The following is a 23,301-nucleotide window of genomic DNA, read 5'->3' as shown; positions in this document are numbered from 1 at the left end:
CAGGACTTGCCACAACTTTGGCCATATGGGGTAGTTACAGTATTTCTTAAAATTGACATTTTTAGTCAATTACTCATTGTCTATACCACTTAGCCTGTACAGAGTCATGAAGGCCTGGAGCTATCTGAGGAAACCTAGAGCACGAGGCAGGAGTACACCCTGGACAGGGTGCCAAACCACCGCAGGGCACAAACACTCACTCACACACAATGAGCAATTTAAGAATCCATTAATAAGCCTAATCTGCTTGTCTTTGGAGGATGGGAGGAAACCAGAGTACCTGGAGGTAACCCACTAAGCACAGGGAAAATATTCAAACTTATATGCAGACTGATCCCAAGGCAGGAATCGAACCCAGACCCTGGAGGTGCAAGGCGACAGTGCGATCCACTAAGCCACCATGGCAGAGATTAACTACATATTATTTAGCCATATGGAGTAGTTATGTCTTAAAATTTCCATTTAAAAAAATTATTATTTAGATGTAATTAACAAGATATTACAAATTACCTTACACAAACTTGTACATCCAGGGCCAGTAAACAGTAAAATAAACCATGTGGATAATTGCATTATAAATCTGTTTATAAAGATAATACAACTAGTACATGAATAGTTTAATTGTAATATATCTATACTAATTTTATGTTTATTTAATAAAGCTGTGGATCTTTTATTGAGGAAAATTTCACTGACAGGCCACACTTGAGTTTTTGAAGTTTGGATTAAACACTTTAAATATGCAGTTAATTCCGTCTCTTTGAGTGATCATGAACATACGTGGATCTGAACTTGGTTCAGTTTATTGATTAAAAAAAAAAAAAAAAAAAGCCTAAATGTGTACTGACGTGTACATGACACTGACAGAAAATAATCTTGAGGTGATTATGCACAGCCACTGGGTGCTAACGAACAGGAGTAAGAAAATCTCGCATGAGGAAATCTCGCGAGATCTTATACGGAGCGGCCAAAGCGCAGGCAGCAGAGGGGAGCAGGAAAAGAGAGGCATCTGAACAAACTCAGATAATAACTCATCAAAATGTCCGGACGGTCAGTACGAGCGGAAACGCGAAGCCGTGCAAAAGATGATATCAAAAAAGTCATGGCGGCGATCGAACGGGTCCGCAGATGGTAAGCTGAACAATCTAAAGACGATGAAGTTTCTTACTGTAAAAAAGCAACAGCTAAGCTAGTCACGAAAACACAAACTTCAATGTGGCCTGGGGGCGGGGCGAGGTCTGGATTGACAGTTGTACGGTCCAATAGAATGCCGATGTTTGTCCGTTATGCAAAAAAGAGGGCGTGTCCTGAGGATGTCAGGCTGATAGCGTTGCTCAGGTGAAGCAGAGCTAACCTAACCGCAGTGCTGTCTGTTTTACCTCAGTGGGGATAGAAGTAGATTTCTATACAAAATACACAATATATTAATATAATGGTCATGTTCAACTTTCAGTTTCTAATATCGTATCCCATCCAGCTGTATTTATAGAACACTAAACCTTTTAAAGATAAAAATATATCAATAAAGTTTCATTAATGGCGTCCACTACAGAGTCCTTGCTGTTAAAACCAAGGTCTTAAATAAAGTGGATTATGTTGGATCTTCATGAAACAAAATGCAAAAGCACATCAAATGTTTGTAAGAAAAAGATATACACAGAATTTTATTAAGTAAGGATCCCCTCTGGTGACATTGTGGGGGCAAAATATTCTGTGCCCATAACTTACTATGGTGTGGGAATGAAATATGTTGGGACTATAACTTATTATGGCGTAGGAATGAGATACTATGTTGTGGTCACAACTTATTAAGGCGTGGGGATGAGACACTATGTTGTGTACATGCCTCACTAAGGTGAGGGAATGAAAGAGTATGTAGTGGCCATGACTTACTAAGGTGCGGAAATTGTTGTGGCCACTCTCAGATACAATCAGGCATTGAGCTGGCAACTTGACCCCCTACGTAACTGCGACAGAAACTATGGATATATCTCTAGGGTGGGGAGTATCTGTCACCCAATGTGCGGGATGGCACATAGACAAACACGGTGGCTCGTAACAGATTTACCACATTCAGAAAAAACATTCAGCTATTTATATGCCTTTGTGTGTCTTTTATTTTGCCACAAATCTTTCCCATTACACTATCAATGACACCTTGATAAGATGTATTACTTAACCCTAATAGTTGAACTCTTGAACCATAGGTTTTAAATTTTAGCTACTGGGACAGTGGTTGAGTGGTTAGCTTTGACGCCTTGCACCTTTGGCGTGCAAGGTTTTGGGGATCGATGGGTTTGGGGATCGATTCCCACCTCTGGTCTGTGTACAGTACAGGGAGTTTGCATGTTCCCTGGTTGGTGGGTTTCCTCTGGGTACTTTGGGTTCCATAGACAGTCCCAGACATGCAAATTAGGCTAACTGGAGTTCCCAAACTGCCTGTGGTATCGGTGTACCCCACCTTGTCTCATGGGATAGGCTCCAGGCCCGCCTGCGAACCTGTAAATAGCAGATAAATAAATTGTTACTCATTTTTGAATAGTTTGAATACGGATTAATTCACAAGTTTGTCAGGCCTGTTTTCTATTTAGCTAATGCTTCATGTAACCTATGATGCTTTTTGTCTAGGGAGAAAAAGTGGGTAACAGTGGGTGACACATCCCTACGGATCTTCAAGTGGGTTCCTGTATCAGAGACGAAGCAGGTATGAGGTCTTAACACATAAAGAGAAATGTGAGCTCATTTTAGTGTCGATATTCAGTCATTCTGTTTGTCACAGATATTTAAAGCCAAAGGCCCAGGAGGGACCACAAGGGAACTCAAGGGCTTTCCTACTGACGTGGTGCTAGAAAATGCTCGCTCGGTCCTACTGGATTTTCAGGGTAATGACAAATTTAAATTGCAATGTACCAGTTGTTAAAGTAAATGCTAAATTTAAGCTCATGCTTATATGTTTTTTAAGTTTATTTAAAAAAACGCAAAGTTCTCTTAGCTACATCTTTCAGTTTCGTTAATCATGCTTTAATCTTGCTTGACAGATGACAATAGTAACCAGAGTTTCTTGTCGGATGCCTATCAGTCAAATAACAAAGTGGACAGCAGCAGTAACTCTAGTCCACAGCATGCCAGTGGGGCAGTGAGCCCTACTCACACTCCCTACTTCCGTACAGAAGACTCGCAGCCACCCACTCTGGGACAGGAGACCATGGAGGGTAAGGCTTTATATACATGATTTACTTCATCAATGACCCTGACAACACCTACTTTATTGCTTCCACTTTTATGCATGTTCTGGTTACGTAAGGAAGAATTTTATTAGGGACAAAGAGCCACTGAACAATTATTAGCATTGGAATTAATGCTGACCACTGATTGGTCATTGGGAACAATATTAATCGTTAAATATTGATTGTTTATTGGAAACATTGGTGAATAGTAGGTGCATTTACATAAATGCCAATATTCTATTAATACAGGTAGTTCGAGTTCTCTTCTGGGAGCAGTCCGATTTGTTTCTAAGTCCAAGATAGTGGGTCTTACATGCATTTGACAAATATACAGTATAAAGCATCTCAATGGACCTAACTAAATTTGTCCCCTTTCCCCATAATGCCATCATGTGGCAAAAAAACTTAATCATCTCTAAGCAAATGAATCTCAAACAAATGTAACAATTTTGTCTCTGCGGCTTTAAATCAGAAGGATAATCCCAGACGTAATTTTGTCTTAGAGCTGTTTTCCATTGTATAGGACTGTGAACTCTGTTTTGTTGAGGGTTTTTCAAAATTAGGATTATTCGCCATTAGAACAACTTTACAAGGCAGCAATTTTCTATCATCATGCTCCCAGACTGATTTATTGAAACCGGTGGGGTCGACTCATTTCTCCTGAAAGTCTCCAGATCAAGTTAAGTTGGAATCTTTAGTGGGTATAATTTGATTGAAGCAATATTGTCCACCATCAATGGTGATAGGTGGTAGGGAACATTATCATTAGTGATTGGATGTTGGGAAATGATGGTGGTCAGTAATGGGTTGTTGGAAACATTGGTAATTAGTGACCGGTTGATGGAAGCACTGATTTATTCAAGCACAACTCAGCCAGGTTTTACACACTGGTGATCAGCTGACCGAATCTGCTCTCTCTCATACCCATCAGCTGTGATTTGAGGTAAAACGTTGTATAATGTCCAGAACAGTCATATACATTTAAGTTTTTACTTTAGGCCTGTGACCATATTAAGATTGACATTGGATTAATTACTTCATTCATAAACCAGTTATAATACATTATTTCACCCTATTTGAGATTTAACAAACAGGTGAATTTAATATTAAACAAAACTTTCAAGGAAATCAATTATCCACTAAATAACCAAAAATTATGTTTTTATATTTACATATATATAAATTATTTATTCAGTTGAATGAATGATTTAGTTTTAAAGACAGATGTCAGGTTATTCAATCTTCAGTGGTCCTTGTGTATTTTGTGACACTGAAAACCTTTTTAAAAACAAATCAGTGTATTAAAATATGAATTTGTATAAGAAATGTATGATGTTTATTAACCATTCTGCTGTTGGGTTTCTGTGTGTAGAGTATCGTGACTGCAGGTGTGAGCCCCCTGCTGGGCAAACAATTTAGACATCTCAACAATAACGTTGGTATAAAGATAGAATTGACAGCACAACTAACATATAAAAATATTATAAACAACTGCCACAATAAATTATATTCTTTAAACCTAATAGACTAAAGTAAATAAAGAAATACAGTGCTGTGAAAAAAGTATTTCCCCCCTCCTGATTTTTTTGTGCGTATTTGTCACACATAAACGATTCAGATTGTTAAACTAATTTTAATATTGCACAAAGATAACCCAAGTAAATACAAATTGCAGTTTTTTTTAAATGAAAGTTTTTAAACTTACTTTTTCACATAGGGCCAGTTAGGTGTGAACAGCTTTTTTTTTTCCTAAGTAAATAAAATTATCATTTAAAAAGTGTGTTTTGTATTTACTCGGGTTATCTTTGTGTAATATTAAAATTTGTTTAAAAAGTTTTAAATCAGGAAGGGTGCAAATACTTTTTCACAGCACTGTACTTACACTGTATTCCTTGTTTAATCCTCTCGTTTTGCTCACAGAGCCATCAATGACCAGCAGTGAAGTCACTGATGAACCTCCAACTCTAATAAAAGAGGATTTGCTGCCTCTGTCTGCTCAGGTGCCGTACATCCCCCCATTTAGTGATTTTATACATTAGCTGAGGAAGCATTCACGTATATTATTTAAAAAGTACCTATAGGTAATTCTCCTAATTCATTCACTGTATGACTTAAATTTTTCAGGAGGATGAAGACGTGGCGGGTGCTCCAGCTTTGAAAAGAGTTTGTACAGAATAAAAGGCTTTTATTAAAAGCCAAGTTTTAGCATCGCCACATCATGATCAACACCGCTCACCAGGACACGTGGGACTGAAATGAGCAGCCATGTTGTGGACTGAGCGTTTGTCTGCTACATTCAAGTTTCATAAAGAAAGAATGATGTCACTTCCCCAGAACTGATTCCTAAAATTAGCAAGTGATTAACAAAAGAAACAACTCCTGATCTCTAGCAAAGCTCTACAAACGGACTAAAAAGGCACAAAGTATACAAATGGTTGAAATTTCATTTAGATTTCTTTTCCCCAAAGTTTTTATGTATTTTTACCGTGAGGTATTTACTTGAAGACAAATCTATAAGTATTATATTTGCTGTAAATAAGTCAATGTGGGAAAGAACACTATAAAAGTTTAGTGTGTCATGGGATAGTGTAGGTACACTTTAGGACGTTTACGTATCAACTCATTTGTATTGCATTTTAAGCTGTTCTAAGTTTGTGTAGAATATTTGCTTTCACTTTCATTGCATGTGTTGCTTTATCATCCTTTGTTTTATTGCATGCAGCAAGAACTAGTGGTTTAGACGGTTTACCAAATGGGATTTATTTGTTAACAGGCTAAATTTAGTGAAGGTTAGGAACAGCAAAGACATTTTGGACTCAGCTCAGGTATCTTAAGGTGAAACTGTAAATTGATCTTTGAAAATCTGAAAGAAACTGATATGAGAATCTAGCAAAAAAATGTAATATACTGTGCCGGGGGATGATGAAGCTATTTTCAGTACAGCAGTTTTAGCAATTCCCTTTTTTTCATACTTGCACTGCAGATATGAAGGTCTTTACATTTACAAACAGTCTATGAAGATTTCTTTATAGAAAAAAAATCTATACAAAGATGAAATATGTGAAAGTTATGAGAATGAACCTAATACAGTATGTATTCACAATGTTACAAGTGTCAAGTAAGTATTTTTTTTATACTTTTTAAATGTAGTAACTTTCAAACTTTTGTCTATATTTGTTTTTGGATCACACAATATAAACTGAGAATGAGAGCATACCAGAAAAACCTGCTATTGAAAGAGGAAACCTCCTGAATCTCCTGATAACTAAACATCAAAGAAAGACACCAATGAGTCTTAACTCAATTTCTAATTAACCAGACTGTAGAGCAACTGTGCGATTACTATGGACGGCAATTACAATATGTAATTGTGCAACTGTGTTGAAAGTCTAAGGCTGGTTGTTGGGGCTATCAGAGCTACCATTTTTATGAAGAAAAATATTCCAGAATATAATTTGTGCAATTATCAGCAATCAGCTGGCAACAGGTAATTTAGATATCTACTGAACTTGTTACCAAACTTGTCCCTGTGGTGGTACCATAAACTTTTTTTTGTACTTTTAGTATTTACATTATATTAACCAAAGTATATGGCCTAACCTGCAATGATATTGTATCCAAATACATTTACTTCAGTATGGTATATACATGTAGTTCAGTATGGTAGTACTTTGCTTCAGAGACAAGCATAAAATGTGTACCCTGTTGGAACTGGGATCATCTTTACGCCTTCGTGCTAATTTTGACACATTTCTCTCTCTAATTATGGAAACGTGAGTGTAACAGAAGTGGCTCATAACTTTACTTAAACTTTCAGGTTGCACAAGTTTAACCAAAGTGTGGTTAATTAGTTAATAAGCTAATTGTTGATTTAGGTGTACTGTGAAATGAAATTAATTAGGTGTACTGTGAGTAGGGAAAAGGTTAAAATGTGCTTTAGGACCAGGGCTGGGAACCTATGTACTGTATGTGTTGCAAAAACAAAATATACTCAGGAATGACATTATTATTACATTATGCCATGATAAACCTCATTAAAATGTGCAGTCTACCCACTGCATCAAGAATTATGTATAGATATAGAACTGTTATCTGATAGGAATGTGTATACATAACAACTACAATGCTGGTATCTGAAACCGATTTCCAGAATGATGGCTACTATTTAGATTGAAACATTATTGATTATACTGTAATATATATAAATGATCCCAACTGGTGTCACAGGTATGTTAAAATTTAGGGTAATCTCTAAATTTGCTCAGGGGTTCTCAAACTTGTAGCCAATTAACTCTTTTTATCCATATGTCTATTTATAGAGCTTTGCTTGAGCTTTCCAAGATTTTCACATATACATTCCTTTATTCAACTTCTGTACCGCTTGTTCCGTACAGGGTTGCAGGGGGCCTGGAGCCTATCCCAGGTGACTTTGGGCACAAGGTGGGGTACACTCTGGACAGGGTGCCAGTCCATCGCAGGGCACGCATACACACACTATGCGCAAATTGGACGCCAATTATCCTAATCTGCTATCTTTGGACAGTGGGAGGAAACCAGACTACCTGGAGAAGACCCACCAAGGATCTAGCATTTTGTTTCTTGAGTGTGGGCGTGGCTACATATGTCACTCAACAGAGCCAATCAGTGTGATACTTTACTGTGTATAAGCAAAGTGTGCGAAAGAAACACAAATGAAAGCATGACAGTATGTCTTACTCCATAAACAGGAAAGTAAACAATGAAAACCTGAACCTTTAAAGATGAATGAACAAATCAATATATGTTTTTTCTTCCATGATGATAATAAAAAAGCAGTAACCATGAAAGAGAGAATAAAAATGGGTCATTTGAGCGAACATACCCACAGCAGTCTGAGGTGAGGGCATACACGTATTATAACTGGAGACCCTGGTATGATAGAGGAACCACAGTCCCTTTACATTCATTTACAGCCCAGCAGCGTGCAAACAAAGATTCAATGAATTGTTAAAGACTGTTTGGCACCACTTTGGATTTGTAATTAGCAGAATTTATTTTTGTTTGTTTGAGTCGCTTCTTCTATACCACTTTATCCTTAGACATTTTTCGGGTCGAATTTTATAACGATCCATAGTCACTTTTGAAAAAGTTTAGAAATATGCGCGAAATATCATTTGCCTATTGTAATGCATTTATTTTGGGAAGAATTGTGACAACATTATGTGATTGTAGTTTTAAGATAAAATATAAGCCAAACACATCATCCAAGTGACTGGACAGACCGGTAAAAAAAACTATAAAAACTATTCCATAAAAAATAACTTCCATTACTCATCCCTGTTCACTTCTCTTCTCTAAACAGACATTTATGGCTTCCTCCTCACCCTGATTTTTATATAAGAGTCGTCAGTATGATTGACGGTGGGCGTGGCTACAACGACAGTCAGCCAACTAGACTAATCAAATCCCTCCGCTTTGATAGCGGTCGCTGCTTATAGCCAATCGGTGGCTACGGTAGGCGGGGCAACGCTGCCCGATTCCGCGCGGTTTGGTGGTGGTGTGTATTCAGGGTCGTACGGGAGTGTGTGTGAGTGCCGGTGGAGTCGTATCTCCCGCCATTTTTTTTCAACCTGACATTCTCTTTCTCTCATTTGTTCTTCTGGAGCAAATACGTCCTGCAGTCTACCATCTTGGACGGGTCAGGACTGAGTTTCTTTTGCCTTTCTTTCTTATTGCGAACGAGCGTTTGTCACGCACTCAAGACCGAAGTGCATGCTGGGAGTTTTTATAGAAAGCGCGCCATAGTGAGTGAGATCCTGGTTGCCGGGCGCCTCTTCGCTGTGCCGGGGGACAAAACCAGCATCTCTTCCGTTCAGGTTTATTTTCGCCACCTTTGGTGTCTTTAACTAAAACTCTTGGATGTTGGCACGCTGTGCCTCTAAAGCCGTCTCCTTTAAATTAAGGAGAGGACATTGCTAATCCCAGCGCGTCACAGTTATTGTTATTTAGCCGTCGAAGCTAAGCTAGGCTAATCGACGCTAAATCGAGCCGCCTGGTAGCTTTGATGCTAGCTAGGCGTTAAATGTCGAGGGAAAAGCGCTTTGTGCGATTTCTGTCTCGATTCCCGGAATACATGGTTGTACTGGCGTTCATTTTAACCTAACCCTTGAACACCACGCTGAAGTTTATTCGTCGGAGGGGAGGAAAGAAAAAAAGGAAAATCCGTCGTCATGGCGCCGCTGCTGGGCCGGAAGCCGTACCCTCTCGCTAAGCCGCCAGCCGAGCCGCCGGGCCCGGGAGAGCAGCTCTACATCATCCCGCACACCAAAGAGGCCTTCATCAACAAAGAGTATCCTTTCCTGTTAGCTTGCTAAGCTAACTAGCGTTAATTCTATCCACTAAAACACATACACGCACTCATACAGCGCATGCAGGACCAATTTAATACGCTAAATATGTCTAGATATTTATTTAGTTGTGATAAATTTTCCTGTTATTAGTATCATTAGTTAGCTTTGCGTGTTTCTCACACTTGAGTCGATTAAGAAATCTGGTTTGGTGCTTGTAACAAACGCGCTTCCTCAAAACGCTTTTTTGCCTTGTACGTTTTTACTTTTTGTTATTGTCAAGTTGTTAGCTAGGCTAGTTCTCACTGGCTGTTAATTGAAGTTAGCATGTCTTTGTTTGGTGTAACCTAGACAGCTGGTCGAGCCCTTGGTTTAATGTCATGGCTGAATTTATGATTTATTTCGTTTTAATTTCATTTGGAAAAGGTTAACACGCGTATGCGGGGAAGTTTTGAGGTTTCTGGTTCGTGTCTTTGACTGCGTGAAGCTCGTGGAATGGGTTTTCCGGTTAGCGCACATGCTAACATGATGTAGCCTTAAGTAGTGCTATGGTACTGTAACTCAGATGCTAACATGTATGTACAAGTCGAGGTTTCTATAACGACACCTTTTGGGCGTGTTTGTTTTATACAAAAGTGTGTCCAAACCTGTTAATTGTTGAATTCAGGGGTTTCAATCAGGGCCCCTTATCCACAGTGAAGGGCAAACTTGATGCTTCCTCATGCATGCCAAGACACCTTTGGACGGACAATGCCATGCTTCCAACTTTGTGGCAAAAGTTTGGGGAAAGCACTTTTCTATTCCGACATGAGCGTGTTCCAGTGCACAAAGTTAGGACTATAAAGACACGGTTTGATGCGTTCAGTGTGGAAGAATTTGACAAGAGAGCCGTGACCTCAACCCCATTGAGCACCTTTGTGATGAACTTGAACGGAGATTATTACCTTCTCGTCGAACATCAGTGCCTGAACTCATAAATGCTCTAAAGAAGGAATTCCAACAGAAACACTACAAAATCCTGTGGACGGCCTTCCAAGAAGAGCGGATGATGTTATACCTGCTAAAGGGGAACCAACTCCATATTGCATCTAAATATATATATATTTTAGTATCATTGCAGGTTTGGCTAGATACTTTTATCCATGTGGTGTACCTTATGCATGAGAAGGATTGCATCTAATACATTGCATTGCTCCTGCTTTGAGGGTTGATCGAAGGTGAACTTATTTTTATACAGTAAACACTAGGACTTGCTAGTGTTTGGTGTAAACACTCAGTGATTTGACACATGCACCTGTCAAACCTTTTCTTGCTGCCATGTTTTTAAACCTGCACGCACGCATGTGTTACAGGAGTCCTCCAAGAAGAACCTTTATTTATTTATTTATTTATTTTAAATAAATAGTCTCACCTACCTACTTGAGCCCTCTGTGGGCCTGGGATTTCCCCAGGATTAATGAGTATCACTGTGCGTTTGTGACATCATCAAAAAGCGCATCTGGTCTGATTCAGGGTCCTCCCTGTCTCACTTGCAGTCATGCTTAACAGTGCAGTCAAGAAAAGGAATAAGGCACAAGAAAGTAGATGTACACCCCTTTTAAAATCTGTTCTGTTAACAGCTGCACATTTTTTATAAAATAAAAAAATTGTTGTTCTGTTCAGGTCACAAACCTGTTTGCTTGGGTCTTATCACATAGCATCTTCAGTTTTTCCTCAGGTAATCAAAGTCCGCCTCGTAATCTCTTTGAACAGACTGAACATGTTGCGTCAGAGGTTTTGAACATCAGGTAGCGCTGTAACTTGTTATAGTTAAATGGTTGCACTGTTTAAACTGCTGGTTGTCAAAGCCTTACAGCATCATATGCTTAAATACTTCTGTCTTGGAGCTGGAGTGACTGGATGCTGCACATTTTAACAATTGAGCTTCTTTGCTACACTCACGATCTCTCTCTGTCTCTTATACACACACAGAGCCCAGGCGCATCGTTCCACATGAGTACTTACTTCCATAATTAAGTATTTTAGAAATTCTATATTGCATGTTTCCTTTTTTTTTATTTCTTTAACCATGCTGCTCAGAGAGTATGAGGCCCGAATGCAGAAATACAGTGAACGGATCTGGACGTGCAAAAGCACCGGCAGCAGCCAGCTCACACATCTGGAGGCCTGGGAGGAAGAGCAGGAGGTCACTGAGCTGTAAGTAACAAAACCGTGACTTAACAGCAAACCGTTTCATCTGTAAGCCAAGGCTGTTTTTGAACTGTAGATCTTTGTAGTTACCCGTGAGGTATTTTGGTTTCTTGTTTTATTTCTTTACCTGACTGTTTGTGTAAAGTTTAGGTATGCAAGCATGGTTAAAAAGCAATAAATGGTGCCTCCTTTTCGTTACTCTCTAATCAATCAAGTGAGCATGCTTTCACGTGTTCTTTTGGTGTGCCAAGGCATTTTCAATTTTATCACATAATTGTAAAGTACACACACAGGCATAGAAATGCATAAACCCAGAGGACTGGATCCTGGTAATGCCCATCTCTGCCAATTATAAAAGTGGCGCATAGACTTAACTATAGCGACATCTGCTGACGTGAAAGAGTAATCGCAGTTGATCTTTGTTTTTATTCTTAATTCAGTCTCCATAGCACCTGCTTTGTTTATTTAATTGCTTTAATTTTTGTTATTGAGAAGTCTATTTGCATTTTAAAACAAAACATAGTTTACCAGACTGTTATTGTGAGACCGTTCTTTGTGTTGTAAAAGGATGTTTGTTTTTAAAAGCTGTGTTTGTGGTCTTGTGCTTTTTTTTTTTTTTTTTTTTTTTTAAACCCAGCCTGCAGGAGGAATACCCTGTGTGGTTTGAGAAGCCAGTTTTAGAAATCGTACACCATAACACAGTGTCTCTGGACAAACTGGTGGATCAGGCCTGGGTGGAGATCCTCACCAAATACGCTGTTGATGAGGAGTGTGACTTCCTGGTAGGATTCTTTTATTGAAGGTAATTTTATACAATGTTCATGATTTTCCCATTTTGCTTACCTTATGCCCTATATATTACATTACACTCAAAGGTTGGAAAGGATAAAAGTTTGCGTGTGAAGGTGGTGAAAATTCATCCTTTGGAAAAAGTTCAGGACGACCAGGCTCAAAAAAAGTTGGAGGGCGCCTGCGATTCTCCCTCCAGTGACAAGGAAAACGCCAGCCAGGAAAACCAGAAGAAAGAGCAGCCCAAAGAGGAGGAGAGCAACAGGAGAGAAAGTCTTTGTAAGCAATTGTAGTTATTTTCTACAGGGTAAATAATTTTTTTTATTATCGTGATGTAACACTCATTTGTTTTTGTAGGCGATCGAGCACGTCGCTCCCCCAGAAAACTCCCCACCACCATGAAGGAGGAGAAGAAGAAATGGGTGATGCCTAAATTTCTGCCCCACAAATACGATGTGAAGCTCCTCGACGAAGACAAAGTCATCAGCGACGTCCCCGCTGACAGCCTCTTTAGGACTGAGAGACCTCCCAATAAAGAGATCTTGCGCTACTTCATCAGACACTACGCTCTGAGGATCGGCATGGGGGAGAGCGCCCCCTGGGTGGTAGAGGACGAACTGGTGAAAAAATTTAACCTCCCCAGCAAATTCAGCGACTTTCTCTTAGACCCACACAAGGTAGTGTATAGTTAGTTACTTTATCAAAGTGTTTTTTATTCACAAATAATCCTGGGTTGTAACTGGAGGTGAAACTGTAATAATTTAAAATTTTGTCTCAAAAATAGTATGGTGTGCAGTGGAATGCTTTCGAGACTGCTAATGACCTGAAAAGAATATGTTTTCAAATAAAGAATCTAAAGTATGAAATAAGAAAAAAGAAATGACAAAATATATTGAAAAATATGTACAAATAATAAAGAAATGAAATGGAATTGGTTTACCGAAAATGCATGCAGTCATGAGACAATGTGCAGAAAGTTCCAGAGTGGGCAAAATGTGCAAATGATAACATATTAATGATTGCATATGCAGTAATAACATTACTTTGCTAATAAACATATTTTATGTGCTTAGTTTTTAGCAGAAAATCCCTCGTCCAAGAGAAAGAGTCTAAGCTCACCGGAAGGAAAACCCAGCAAGAAGCTGAAGGTTCAGGGCTCGGAGTCGGGGCTGGACCCAAATGGTGTAAATGAAAAGGGAGAGAAGGAGAAGAAACGGAAGAAAAAGCAGAACTCCCAGAACATGCCCCTGAGCCCAACTCTTTGGGCTAACATGCAGGTATGTGAATGAATGATGCGTGTATCCATTATGGCTAAAGGTCGTACACTAGCACACAAAACAAGCAGTTTTACTTAAAAAAAAAAAAAAAAAAAAAGATTTAATGACAAATTGTAGAGGATGGGAAATCATCCAAAGACCTGGTACTGGTCAGCGGCCCGGTGATCGGGGTCCACTAGTATGATGCAGAACAACTTAAGTAATTTAAGGTATGTTTATTCATTGTACTTGTTAATTTCCAGGTGAAGAACCTGAACGGGTCTCCACTGAAGGTTAAGAATTCGGGAACACCCAAGAAATCCGAGAACAAGAAACCTTCCGACGCCAGAAGGAGTCACAAGAGCAGTGGAAGCAAAACACCCAACAGCCGTTCAAAAAAAGATGAAAAGTCCTCGAAGAAACCCAGAATGAAGCAGATGACTCTGCTAGACTTGGCAAAAAGTCCCACTGCTGCAGGCAGTCCTAAGAAGAGAGCACGCAGTACCGGACCCGGCACTCCAAAGCTGGGTAAACCCCTGCCTCCGATGGCCTTGCATCTGCTGCGCTTTTATAAGGAGAACAAAGGAAAGGAGGACAAGAAGAGCACGCTGTCCTCGTTGGTTAGCAGGGCGGCGAAGACCTTGTCGGCAGATGACCGCGGCCGCCTCCCGGACGAGCTGAAGGAGATGGTACAGAAACGCTGGGAGCGACTGGAGGAGAAGCGCCGATGGGCCCTCATGAGCGAGGAGGAGCGGCAGGAAGCGATGCGCAAGAAGCGGGAGGAGCTGAGGGAGAAACTTCGCGAGAAGGCGAAGGAGAGACGCGAGAAGGAGTTGCAGCTAAGGCGCGAACAGCAGCGACGCTTCGAGGACCAGGAGCTCACTGGCAAGAGCCTGCCCACGTTCAGGCTGGTAGACATGCCCGAGGGCTTGCCCAACACTCTGTTCGGTGATATTGCTATGATCGTGGACTTCCTTAGCTGCTACTCTGATCTCTTGTTACCTGACAAGCAGTACCCGGTCACAGCACAGTCACTTATGGAGGCACTGGCAGGCGAAAAGGGAGGCTTTCTCTACTTGAACCGCGTCCTGGTGGTGCTGCTACAGACATTGTTACAGGACGAGCTCGCCGAGGCCTACAGCGAACTGGACATGTCTCTGTCTGAAATCCCACTGACAATGCACTCCGCCTCAGAGCTAGCACGCCTGTGCCTGCGCCCAACAGACGTACAGGGGGGTGAGAGCGCCAGGGATTCTGACGACTGGCACAGTGGCGGTTGTTTTGACGACGTCTTGAACGCAGAGCTCCTGGAGCGGCTCGAGACCACCGAGGTATTCGAGCTAACACCGTCTGAGAAGGTAAGTCTCCTGGTGGCCCTGTGTCATCGCATCCTCATGACGTACTCTGTAGAGGATCACGTCGAGTCGGCGCATCAGCGTTCCTCCGAGCTCTGGAAGGAACGCATCGCCACACTCAAGGAAGCCAACGTACGCCGTAAGGCTGAGAAGCAAAAGCGGAAGGAGCAGATGGAGTCCAAGACCCAGGACACGGCCGTTAGAAAGGAAAAGAAAAAGGAAGGCAATGGCAAGGAGGATGCCCCCAAAGTCAAGGCAGAGCCAGAAGACATGATCAGCACGGTGAAGAGCCGCAGGCTGATGTCCATACAGGCCAAAAAGGAGAAGGAGGAACTTGAACGGCAGAACAAAGGTGAGGACAGGACGAGACAAGAACATGTGCTGGAAGATGGAGGGGGAAGATGGGTAAAAAGATAAATAACAAAAATAACACCAGTAAGTGTGCAAAAAAAAAAATGCTATCTGCTTATTGTTCAGACGACGAGCTTAACTTTGCACAATCGGATCGTTAGGTCTACGCAAAACAGTCGATGTCATAGATTAAGAAAACAGTTAGGATTCAATTTGCATAAAAAAAAAAAAATCATTGATGTATTTAATGCAAAAGGATGCAGGGAACTCAGAACTTTGACAATACAGGTAGTCCCCGACTTATGAATGAGTTCTGTTCCGGGAGCATGTTCATAAGTTTGATTTGTTCTTAAGTCTGACAAATTGAGTCTTATACACCTTTGACACAAATATACGATGTAAAGCATACCAATCCACTTAACTAATTCTATTCCCTTTCCCCACACAGCCGTCATGTGTCCAAAATTCATAATCGCACCCAAGAGGGGGAGGTACTTCATCTTACAGTAGAATGTAACTGTGTTCTCCCTGTGACTTTAAATCATGAGGGGAATTTCTGGACGTCGTTTTGTCTTAGAGCTGTTTTCCACTGTTTCGGCTGTGAAGTCTGTTTTATTCAGGATTTTCCAAAATTCACTCATTCGTTTGTAACTCGAATGTCCGAAAGTTGGGGACTACCTGTACTGTTGTGAACAAACTAAAAGGTGCATGAATAAAAGATTATCCATAAGGGAAATTGTGTAGTATACTCAAAGCCTTTGATTTTTTTTTTTCTTTATGTATGGATGTAGAGCGAATGGAGAAGGAAGCCGAGGAGGAGCGCATCAGAAAGCATAGAGCTGCGGTAGAGCGTGCGTTCCATGAGGGCCTCACCAAGGCCAAGCTGGTGATGAGGAGAGCGCCGCTTGGCACTGACCGCAACCACAACAGGTACACACACAGGCAAATGCGCATGCACACTCCTGATCTACACAAAGTGCCACCAAACGCAAAAAAGAAAAACACAAAAAACATCCCAGAATTTTTAACATTTCATTCCATAACAGACCTTCAAAAAGAATGTGATGCGAATGTGGATATTTACATATTAAAATGTTTTCTTCTTTTAGATCATAACAGTTACTTTTAACAGTAAACTTTTGGCTTAGTGTTAAGCTGCACTATTAATGGACCACTTTTAATCGTGTTTCCCTGCATTCATGCGCAAAAGAGGTTTGATTTAAGTAGATTTCAACTGCACATCCATAAGCGTGTATTTAAAAAAAAAAAAATACAGCGCCATCTGTTAATTCGAAATGAGAATTTTTTTTTCATATGATGCAAGAGCTTGACATCAAGATGTGATTAACATGCTCAAACAACACTGTCCGATTGTATATTGCGGCAATCATAATCATCACTGCTTTGCAGGTATATTTGTTAATTATTGTTAACATTGTGTTTTATGTTTAACTACTTGTTCACTTTAAAGGATCTAAAAAAGGGAATTTTTTTTTTTCTGAGAAGAGAGAGCTGGAAGTCCTGTATAGAGTATTCCTCCCCCTGAGGGCAATAAATGGTTTGGTCGAAAACAAAGAGAATATGGTCTGAGCGAATCAGATATAAATTCCCATGTAAAAAAATAAAGCATAATTAAAATTTTGCCACGAATCATGCACCTACTTTGTTATCGAAGTGACTGGTTTCATCCTCAGTTGTGTCTCTGTCTCTCTGTGTGTGTGTGTGTGTGTGTGTGTGTAGGTATTGGGTGTTCTCTGACGTCGTTCCTGGACTTTACATAGAAAAAGGCTGGGTGAACGAGAGCATTGACTACAACTACACTCTTCCCCCTGAGCAGACACAAGGAGAAGAGGAAGAAGAGGAGGAGGAGACAGAGGGTGGGAGTGCTATTTCCTAAGAAGATAACTATTCGAATTAGTTGATTCAATTGTAACTATTGTGACTAGTAATATATCCTCATTTTCTGGTGAAGAGATTTTCAGAATTTTTTTTTCTAAGAGTTTTTGCAGTAAAATTGAATTGTTTTAATGTAAATAAGAATCGTCAGGCTGTGGTGGTAAATTGGGTGATTTTCTTTTTTTTCTTTTTCCCCACAATAATTTTTTTTTTTTTTATGATTTAGGGTTTTCAGCAAGACAAACCCCATTTACTTTCATAAGGATGATTGAGCATAAAAATTACTTTGATTAACTATCTGTTTATTTAATTATAAATAAAAACTTGTTTTTTAATAATAAGCATGCTAAATCGATTTAAATTTTTCTAGATATGGAGAAAGATGATGAGGCCAGTATAGCCAGTGCTACTAACGAGAATGGCCAGCAGGGGTCTCCTGCTTTAGAGACCTGCATAGAGACAACTGTGCCCAAGCTGGGTCAAAACCTCTGGTAAGTAAAACTTCTGGAATATTATGTTAAATTGAAGTTGTTTTTTTTTTTTTTTTTTTTTTAGATTTTTTTAAATAACTAGTTAGCAGTAGTTTTCATATTCCCAACATATTACAGGACAGGGACACAGTTCATGTATCATGGTTTCTAAAATCTTTCTCATTCCCCAGGTTTGTGTGCGACACTCAGAAAGATCTGGATGATCTCGTAGAAAGCCTTCATTCACAAGGCGTGCGGGAGAGCGAACTGAAGCTGCAGTTGGAACTCAAGTGAGTGCTTTAACTGAGCTTTCAACGTAGTTACACATATAGTCTGGTTATTAGGATTGAAAATTAGTTCTAAAAAATCTATATATTTCTTTTCATTTCTCATTGAAGGTACCAGGATATCTTGCACTCCATTCACCTGAGCAGGAAAGGCAACACCGGCCTGCGCACATGTGACGGCCACCAGGAGCTCCTCAAATACCTGCGCAGTGACATCATCGAGGTGTCTTCACGTCTGGAGAAGGGTGGACTTGGCCTAATGGAAGACACTGTTGTGTTTGAGGAGCAGGTGAGGGATTTGTCAAGATTGTCCAGTGCTTAAAGGTTTGGTGACTTCTAGGGCAGACTCATCCTGAGTGCTCTTCTGAAAGCGCCAATATTAATCAATATTAGTAGTGTGTGTGTGTATGTATATATGTATGTATATATATATATATATATATATATATATATATATATATATATATATATATATATATATATAAAATATTTTTTTTATTATTATTTTTTAGGTGCGACATCTGGAAAACTTGAAGGACTTCGGCGAGTGCGTGATCACATTGCAGGAGAGCGTGGTCAAGAAGTTCCTGCAGGGCTTCATGGCTCCCAAACAGAAGAAAAAGAAGAAGCAGACAGGAGAAGAGAGCGGAAAGACAGAGGAAGTGGACGAGGAAAAGAAACTGGCAGAGGAGGCACGGGTGCGTGTTCAAACCGTTACAGTGGTTGATCCACAATCTATTTCACAAAGGGGTTTTTGCTGAATCTTTAGCTTTTGCTTTCTGCCCGCAGGTGGCGACTGCTGTGGAGAAATGGAAGTCTGCCATACGCGAGGCTCAGACCTTCTCGCGCATGCATGTCCTCCTGGGAATGCTTGACGCGTGCATCAAGTGGGACATGTCGGCGGAGAACGCTCGCTGCAAAGTGTGCCGCAAGAAAGGTAGGTTTAAACAGTTTTAAGGTGTGTATAACATAAGGCTCGGATCATTCATGAAGAACGAAAGCAAAGAACAAATACTAATCTGCATACAGGCGACAATTCCAACTGGATATAGAAAGCAAGGGCGAGGTCAGCTGACGTTAAGTTAGGATGGGGAGCAAATAACAGATTATTCTGATTCACAGTGAACTGTATAAACAAGTTTTTCTGATTATAACATACAAAATGTATAGAAAGTCTTGGACTAGGATTTTTTTTCTTCTTTTTTTTTTTTGATGCTGCTGCAGGTGCAGAACTATAAAATATTTCTTATTTTTATTTTTCCAGTAGGAGAGGATGATAAGTTAATCCTGTGCGATGAGTGCAACAAAGCCTTCCATCTCTTCTGCCTGAGGCCAGCACTTTATCGCATCCCCGAAGGAGAGTGGCTGTGTCCAGCCTGCCAACCGACTACTGCACGCCGTTGCTCACGTGGAAGGTACCTTAAAAATAAAACGTGTGGAAAATTTACACTCCCGGTCAAAAGTTTGGACACGCCTTCCAATTCTGTTGTCTTTTTATTTCTTTCTACGTTAATGAAATACAGCACTGAAGGCATCCAAAATTTGCAATAATCTAATTCAAACAGTTGAGAGTGAGATGTGCATCTTCTACTTATGCTCTGTAAAGCGTCTCTAATCCGAGGTGATGGTTGTTAATTGGTGGTTTTTGAGGCTGGTGACTCTAAATGAGCTTCTCCTCTGCAGTAAGTTTTGGTCTTGCTTTTCTGGGAAGGTCTTCATGAGTCAGTTTCATCATGATGCTCGATGGGTTTTGCACTCGACACAATACTGTTCCTGTAAGAACAGTTGACCTTTGTGTCTTTCAAATAAACGACTGTGGTTGACTTAATTACTTTAAGCCATGTGTTATTTCATAGTTTTGAAAAAAATCCAAATTTGTGTCCAAACGTTTGACTGGTGCAGTATACAGCCTCTGTGATGTAATCCGTTATCCATGAGCGTGTGCATGCTCTAATTGGGGTTCTTCATGTACAAAAGCACACCCTGAGTCTCCTCTCTCGTCTGTGTATGTCAGAAACTATAACGAAGACACAGAGGAGGAGGAGGATGAAGAGGACGAAGAGGAGGATGATTCAGAAGAAGATGACTCTGAGGATGAGGAGCAGAGGGATACAGGCCACAGTTGTGAGTTTACTTTGCTGACATGGTTATGTCCCCATTTCACTAGTTTTCGTTTAATTAACTTGTGTTCTCATTTGTTTCGGATTTTACAGTGAGGCCAAGGAAGAAGATGAAATCGTTCTTGAGGCCCAAAGCACAGGGCAAGTCATCGTCCAAGAAGCATTCGCCAACAAGTGCCAAAACGTCGTCCAAATCTAAAGGTGCTGCCAAATCACGGCCGAGCAACCCTGCAGACATCGACGAACTGGTGAGGACGTTGTACAAATATACACAAGGGCACACAAATACAACAACCACAATTGAGTGAGAATAAAGAGATCGCTTGCAGTACAAGTATTATCGACTGTAGTTAGTATTGTTGTTCCCATGCTGTTGGCTCATTTTTATTGTTTATTCTGTAGGTGCGCCAGAGCTCCAGAACAGGAGGAAACAAGCAAGCGCAGGAGCTTGAGAAGTGTGAAGAAATCCTGCAAAAACTTGTTAAATTCCGTTATAGCTGGCCATTCAGGTACGTTTAAATACGCATGCGTTATACGCATTGACAAAGTGGGGGTTAAATGCATCTTAAATGTGAATCATTGTTTGATCACCCAAACTGTATATATGGTGACCTGGGCCACATCACGTTTGAGGCACCAAAATCTGCGTTCTGCTTTGGTTCTGGTACCCACCCTGTTTACTAGGCCTTTATTACCAGTCTCATTTACACACTTTTGTTCCATCTGTTGTCAAACTAATAATCAGTTGCAGCATATAATCTCTTTTATGTTTGTGAAGGTTTCACTAGTGAAATTGACACAGATCTACAGGTAGTTGCTGACTTGGGGACATTCGAGTTACGAATTTTCGCAGATACGAACGGATCGCAGTTCTACTTTCAGTTAAAACGCGTGAGTAGCTCACGTGTGTTGTATAAAATAGACACTGCAGTGCACCAGATACCAATGATTACAATTATATGAAATATTTTCTGTGTGCAAGTGAATATGTAAAATGTCTAAAGCCTGGTACATAGTTTGTATGTATGTATGTATGCATGTATGTGGGTGCGGGAGAAATGAGTCAGCCTTACCCGTTTTAATGAATCAGACCGGAAGCAGATTAGAAAATTAGAAAATGTCTGTTCTGTAAAGCTGTCGTGATGGTAAATAATCCATTTTGGAAAAATTCTGTGTTCAAAGTCCAATACAGTGGAAAACAGCTCTGAGACAAAATGGCGATTACCCTCTCAATTTAAAAGCGCAGAGACGGCAGTTACATTTCACTGAGGTTCATTTACTTAGGCGTGGTTATGGTTTTGGCCACATGATGGCAGTGTCGGGAAAGGGGAAAGATTTAGTCAAGCGGATTGGTATGCTTTATATTGTATATTTGTGTCAAAGGTGTATAAAACTCACTTTGTCGGACTAATGCGACTTATAAACATGATTGCTGACTGGAACTCGTTTGTAAGTCAGGGAACAAGTTAACAAAATTTTTTACACACTCGGACCTGCATGAGTACTTATGCATTTATTAGTTATGTACTTATGTATTAGTTTCATTTCTCTGTTCTTATTCTCCGTTCAGAGAGCCGGTGTCAGCAGAGGAAGCCGAAGACTACCAGGACATCATTAGCACTCCCATGGACTTCAGCACCATGCAGAGCAAGTTCAAGTCGTCACAGTACCGCAGCCCGCAAGACTTCATTGAGGACATGAAGCTCGTCTTCAGCAACGCTGAGGAGTACAACCAGACCGGCAGCAGTGTGCTGCAGTGCATGAGCCGCACCGAGCAAACGTTCACCGAGCTGCTTCACAAGATCCTACCCGGCGTCACCTACCTGCGTCGCAAAGCACGGAAACGCAACGCTCCCCATCCGGACGAAGATGAGGATGACGAGGAAGACGAGAAGAGGGGGAGAAAGATGCAGAACGGCTCGAAGGGTCGGGAGGAGAGCAGCACTCGGTTCACGAGACACAGCGGAAGACAGCGCAGGCAGGAGGAGAGCGAAAGTGAAGATGAAGACGAAGAGGACAGGGTCACGAGGAGAAGCAAACGGACAGCAGCCTCGTCAGGCCGCAAGGACTATCGGGAACAGGACAGCGACAGTGAGAGAGAAAACAGGAGGACTGGCTTGAGGAAGTCCGGGCGGAGGGCAGGCGATGACGCGGAAGCGAGCAGCGACGATGAATCAATCGGCCAGCGACATTCCAAGAGGCAAAAACGTTCACTTTAAATTCCAGGGTGCTTTTTTTTGTTGTTGTTTTGGTTTTCTTTTTTTTGTTGTTGTTTAAAATTTATTCTTGTCCTTCATAATCTTCTACCTCCCTCGATTCCAAAAGGCAAAGTGGACCCACTCTCTGACACCTTTCAAACTGCCCCATGTAGATTCATTTTTTTTGTTTTTCATTTTCCTGGTTTATTAGACTTGATATTTTGTTTATGTTGATAAATACAAAAGAAAAGAACTGATTTATATTTGTAAGTTGTTTATTACTGAAGACTTTTTTTTTTCTTAACCAGGAAATATAATAATCTCTGATGAGATGACCTCTAAGCTCTTAAAAGGCGATTTTTCATTTAAATTTTGACCATAAGCCACTCACTATATTATACATCAGCCCCATTTTATTTGTTATATATATATATATATATATATATATATATATATATATATATATATATATAAAACAAATTGGGGTAACTTGACATCTGTCCATGTCTCATTTTGATGATGTCAGTATATCAAGCAGGGGCTTCTGATTAGAGAAGTGCCAGGCAAGTTGTCTGTGACCTGAATATTATAGTGTCCTATATTAATATTATTACCTTTTTTTTTTAAGAAAAAAAAAAAAAGATGCACTAGAATTGGAACTCCAGCTGTGCTTGTGGTGTACCGATACTACGCACTGTTTTCTTAAGGGCAACCAGCACCAAAATAATTATTTTGAATTCATTGTTTTTGTTTGGTTTTTCAGAGTACATATAAATAAAGCATTTTCTTGGATCTGAAATCATGTCTGCTGGATTCAACTTTATTTCTGTAAATAA

General features: G+C 40.3%; 2 protein-coding genes across 6 annotated transcripts; both read left to right on the top strand.

Moving 5' to 3' along the window:
- Positions 1-957: 957 nt before the first annotated feature.
- On the top strand, positions 958-6,330 carry bcl7bb (BAF chromatin remodeling complex subunit BCL7B b). Of its 4 annotated transcripts, none has more exons than XM_053500948.1 (6): positions 958-1,131; positions 2,629-2,704; positions 2,780-2,882; positions 3,039-3,212; positions 5,148-5,227; positions 5,352-6,330. In XM_053500948.1, the coding sequence occupies exons 1-6, from the start codon at positions 1,040-1,042 to the stop codon at positions 5,403-5,405; spliced, it is 579 nt and encodes a 192-aa protein (XP_053356923.1). In that variant the 5' UTR covers positions 958-1,039; the 3' UTR covers positions 5,406-6,330. The 4 variants fall into 4 exon arrangements, 3 of the variants coding, with proteins under 3 accessions (XP_053356923.1, XP_053356924.1, XP_053356925.1); XR_008360925.1 differs by having other exon boundaries at positions 965-1,131; positions 4,600-5,227; positions 5,352-5,420; XM_053500949.1 differs by lacking the exon at positions 5,352-6,330 and adding an exon at positions 4,600-4,666 and having other exon boundaries at positions 965-1,131; positions 5,148-5,217.
- Positions 6,331-8,766: 2,436 nt separating this feature from the next.
- On the top strand, positions 8,767-22,900 carry baz1b (bromodomain adjacent to zinc finger domain, 1B). Of its 2 annotated transcripts, none has more exons than XM_053500536.1 (19): positions 8,767-9,555; positions 11,633-11,749; positions 12,381-12,525; positions 12,619-12,811; positions 12,890-13,209; positions 13,606-13,809; positions 14,052-15,495; positions 16,286-16,424; positions 17,235-17,371; positions 17,761-17,881; positions 18,052-18,150; positions 18,259-18,436; positions 18,660-18,845; positions 18,937-19,084; positions 19,415-19,562; positions 20,162-20,271; positions 20,361-20,515; positions 20,670-20,776; positions 21,838-22,900. In XM_053500536.1, exons 1-19 carry the CDS (start codon positions 9,437-9,439, stop codon positions 22,484-22,486), a joined length of 4,719 nt encoding a protein of 1,572 aa, XP_053356511.1. In that variant the 5' UTR covers positions 8,767-9,436; the 3' UTR covers positions 22,487-22,900. The 2 variants fall into 2 exon arrangements, with proteins under 2 accessions (XP_053356511.1, XP_053356510.1); XM_053500535.1 differs by having other exon boundaries at positions 19,412-19,562.
- The last annotated feature ends 401 nt before the right edge of the window (positions 22,901-23,301 follow it).

This window comes from Clarias gariepinus, chromosome 7, assembly GCF_024256425.1.
Source record: "Clarias gariepinus isolate MV-2021 ecotype Netherlands chromosome 7, CGAR_prim_01v2, whole genome shotgun sequence".
Taxonomy (NCBI): Eukaryota; Metazoa; Chordata; class Actinopteri; order Siluriformes; family Clariidae; genus Clarias; species Clarias gariepinus.
This window is presented reverse-complemented; position numbering and strand designations above follow the sequence as displayed.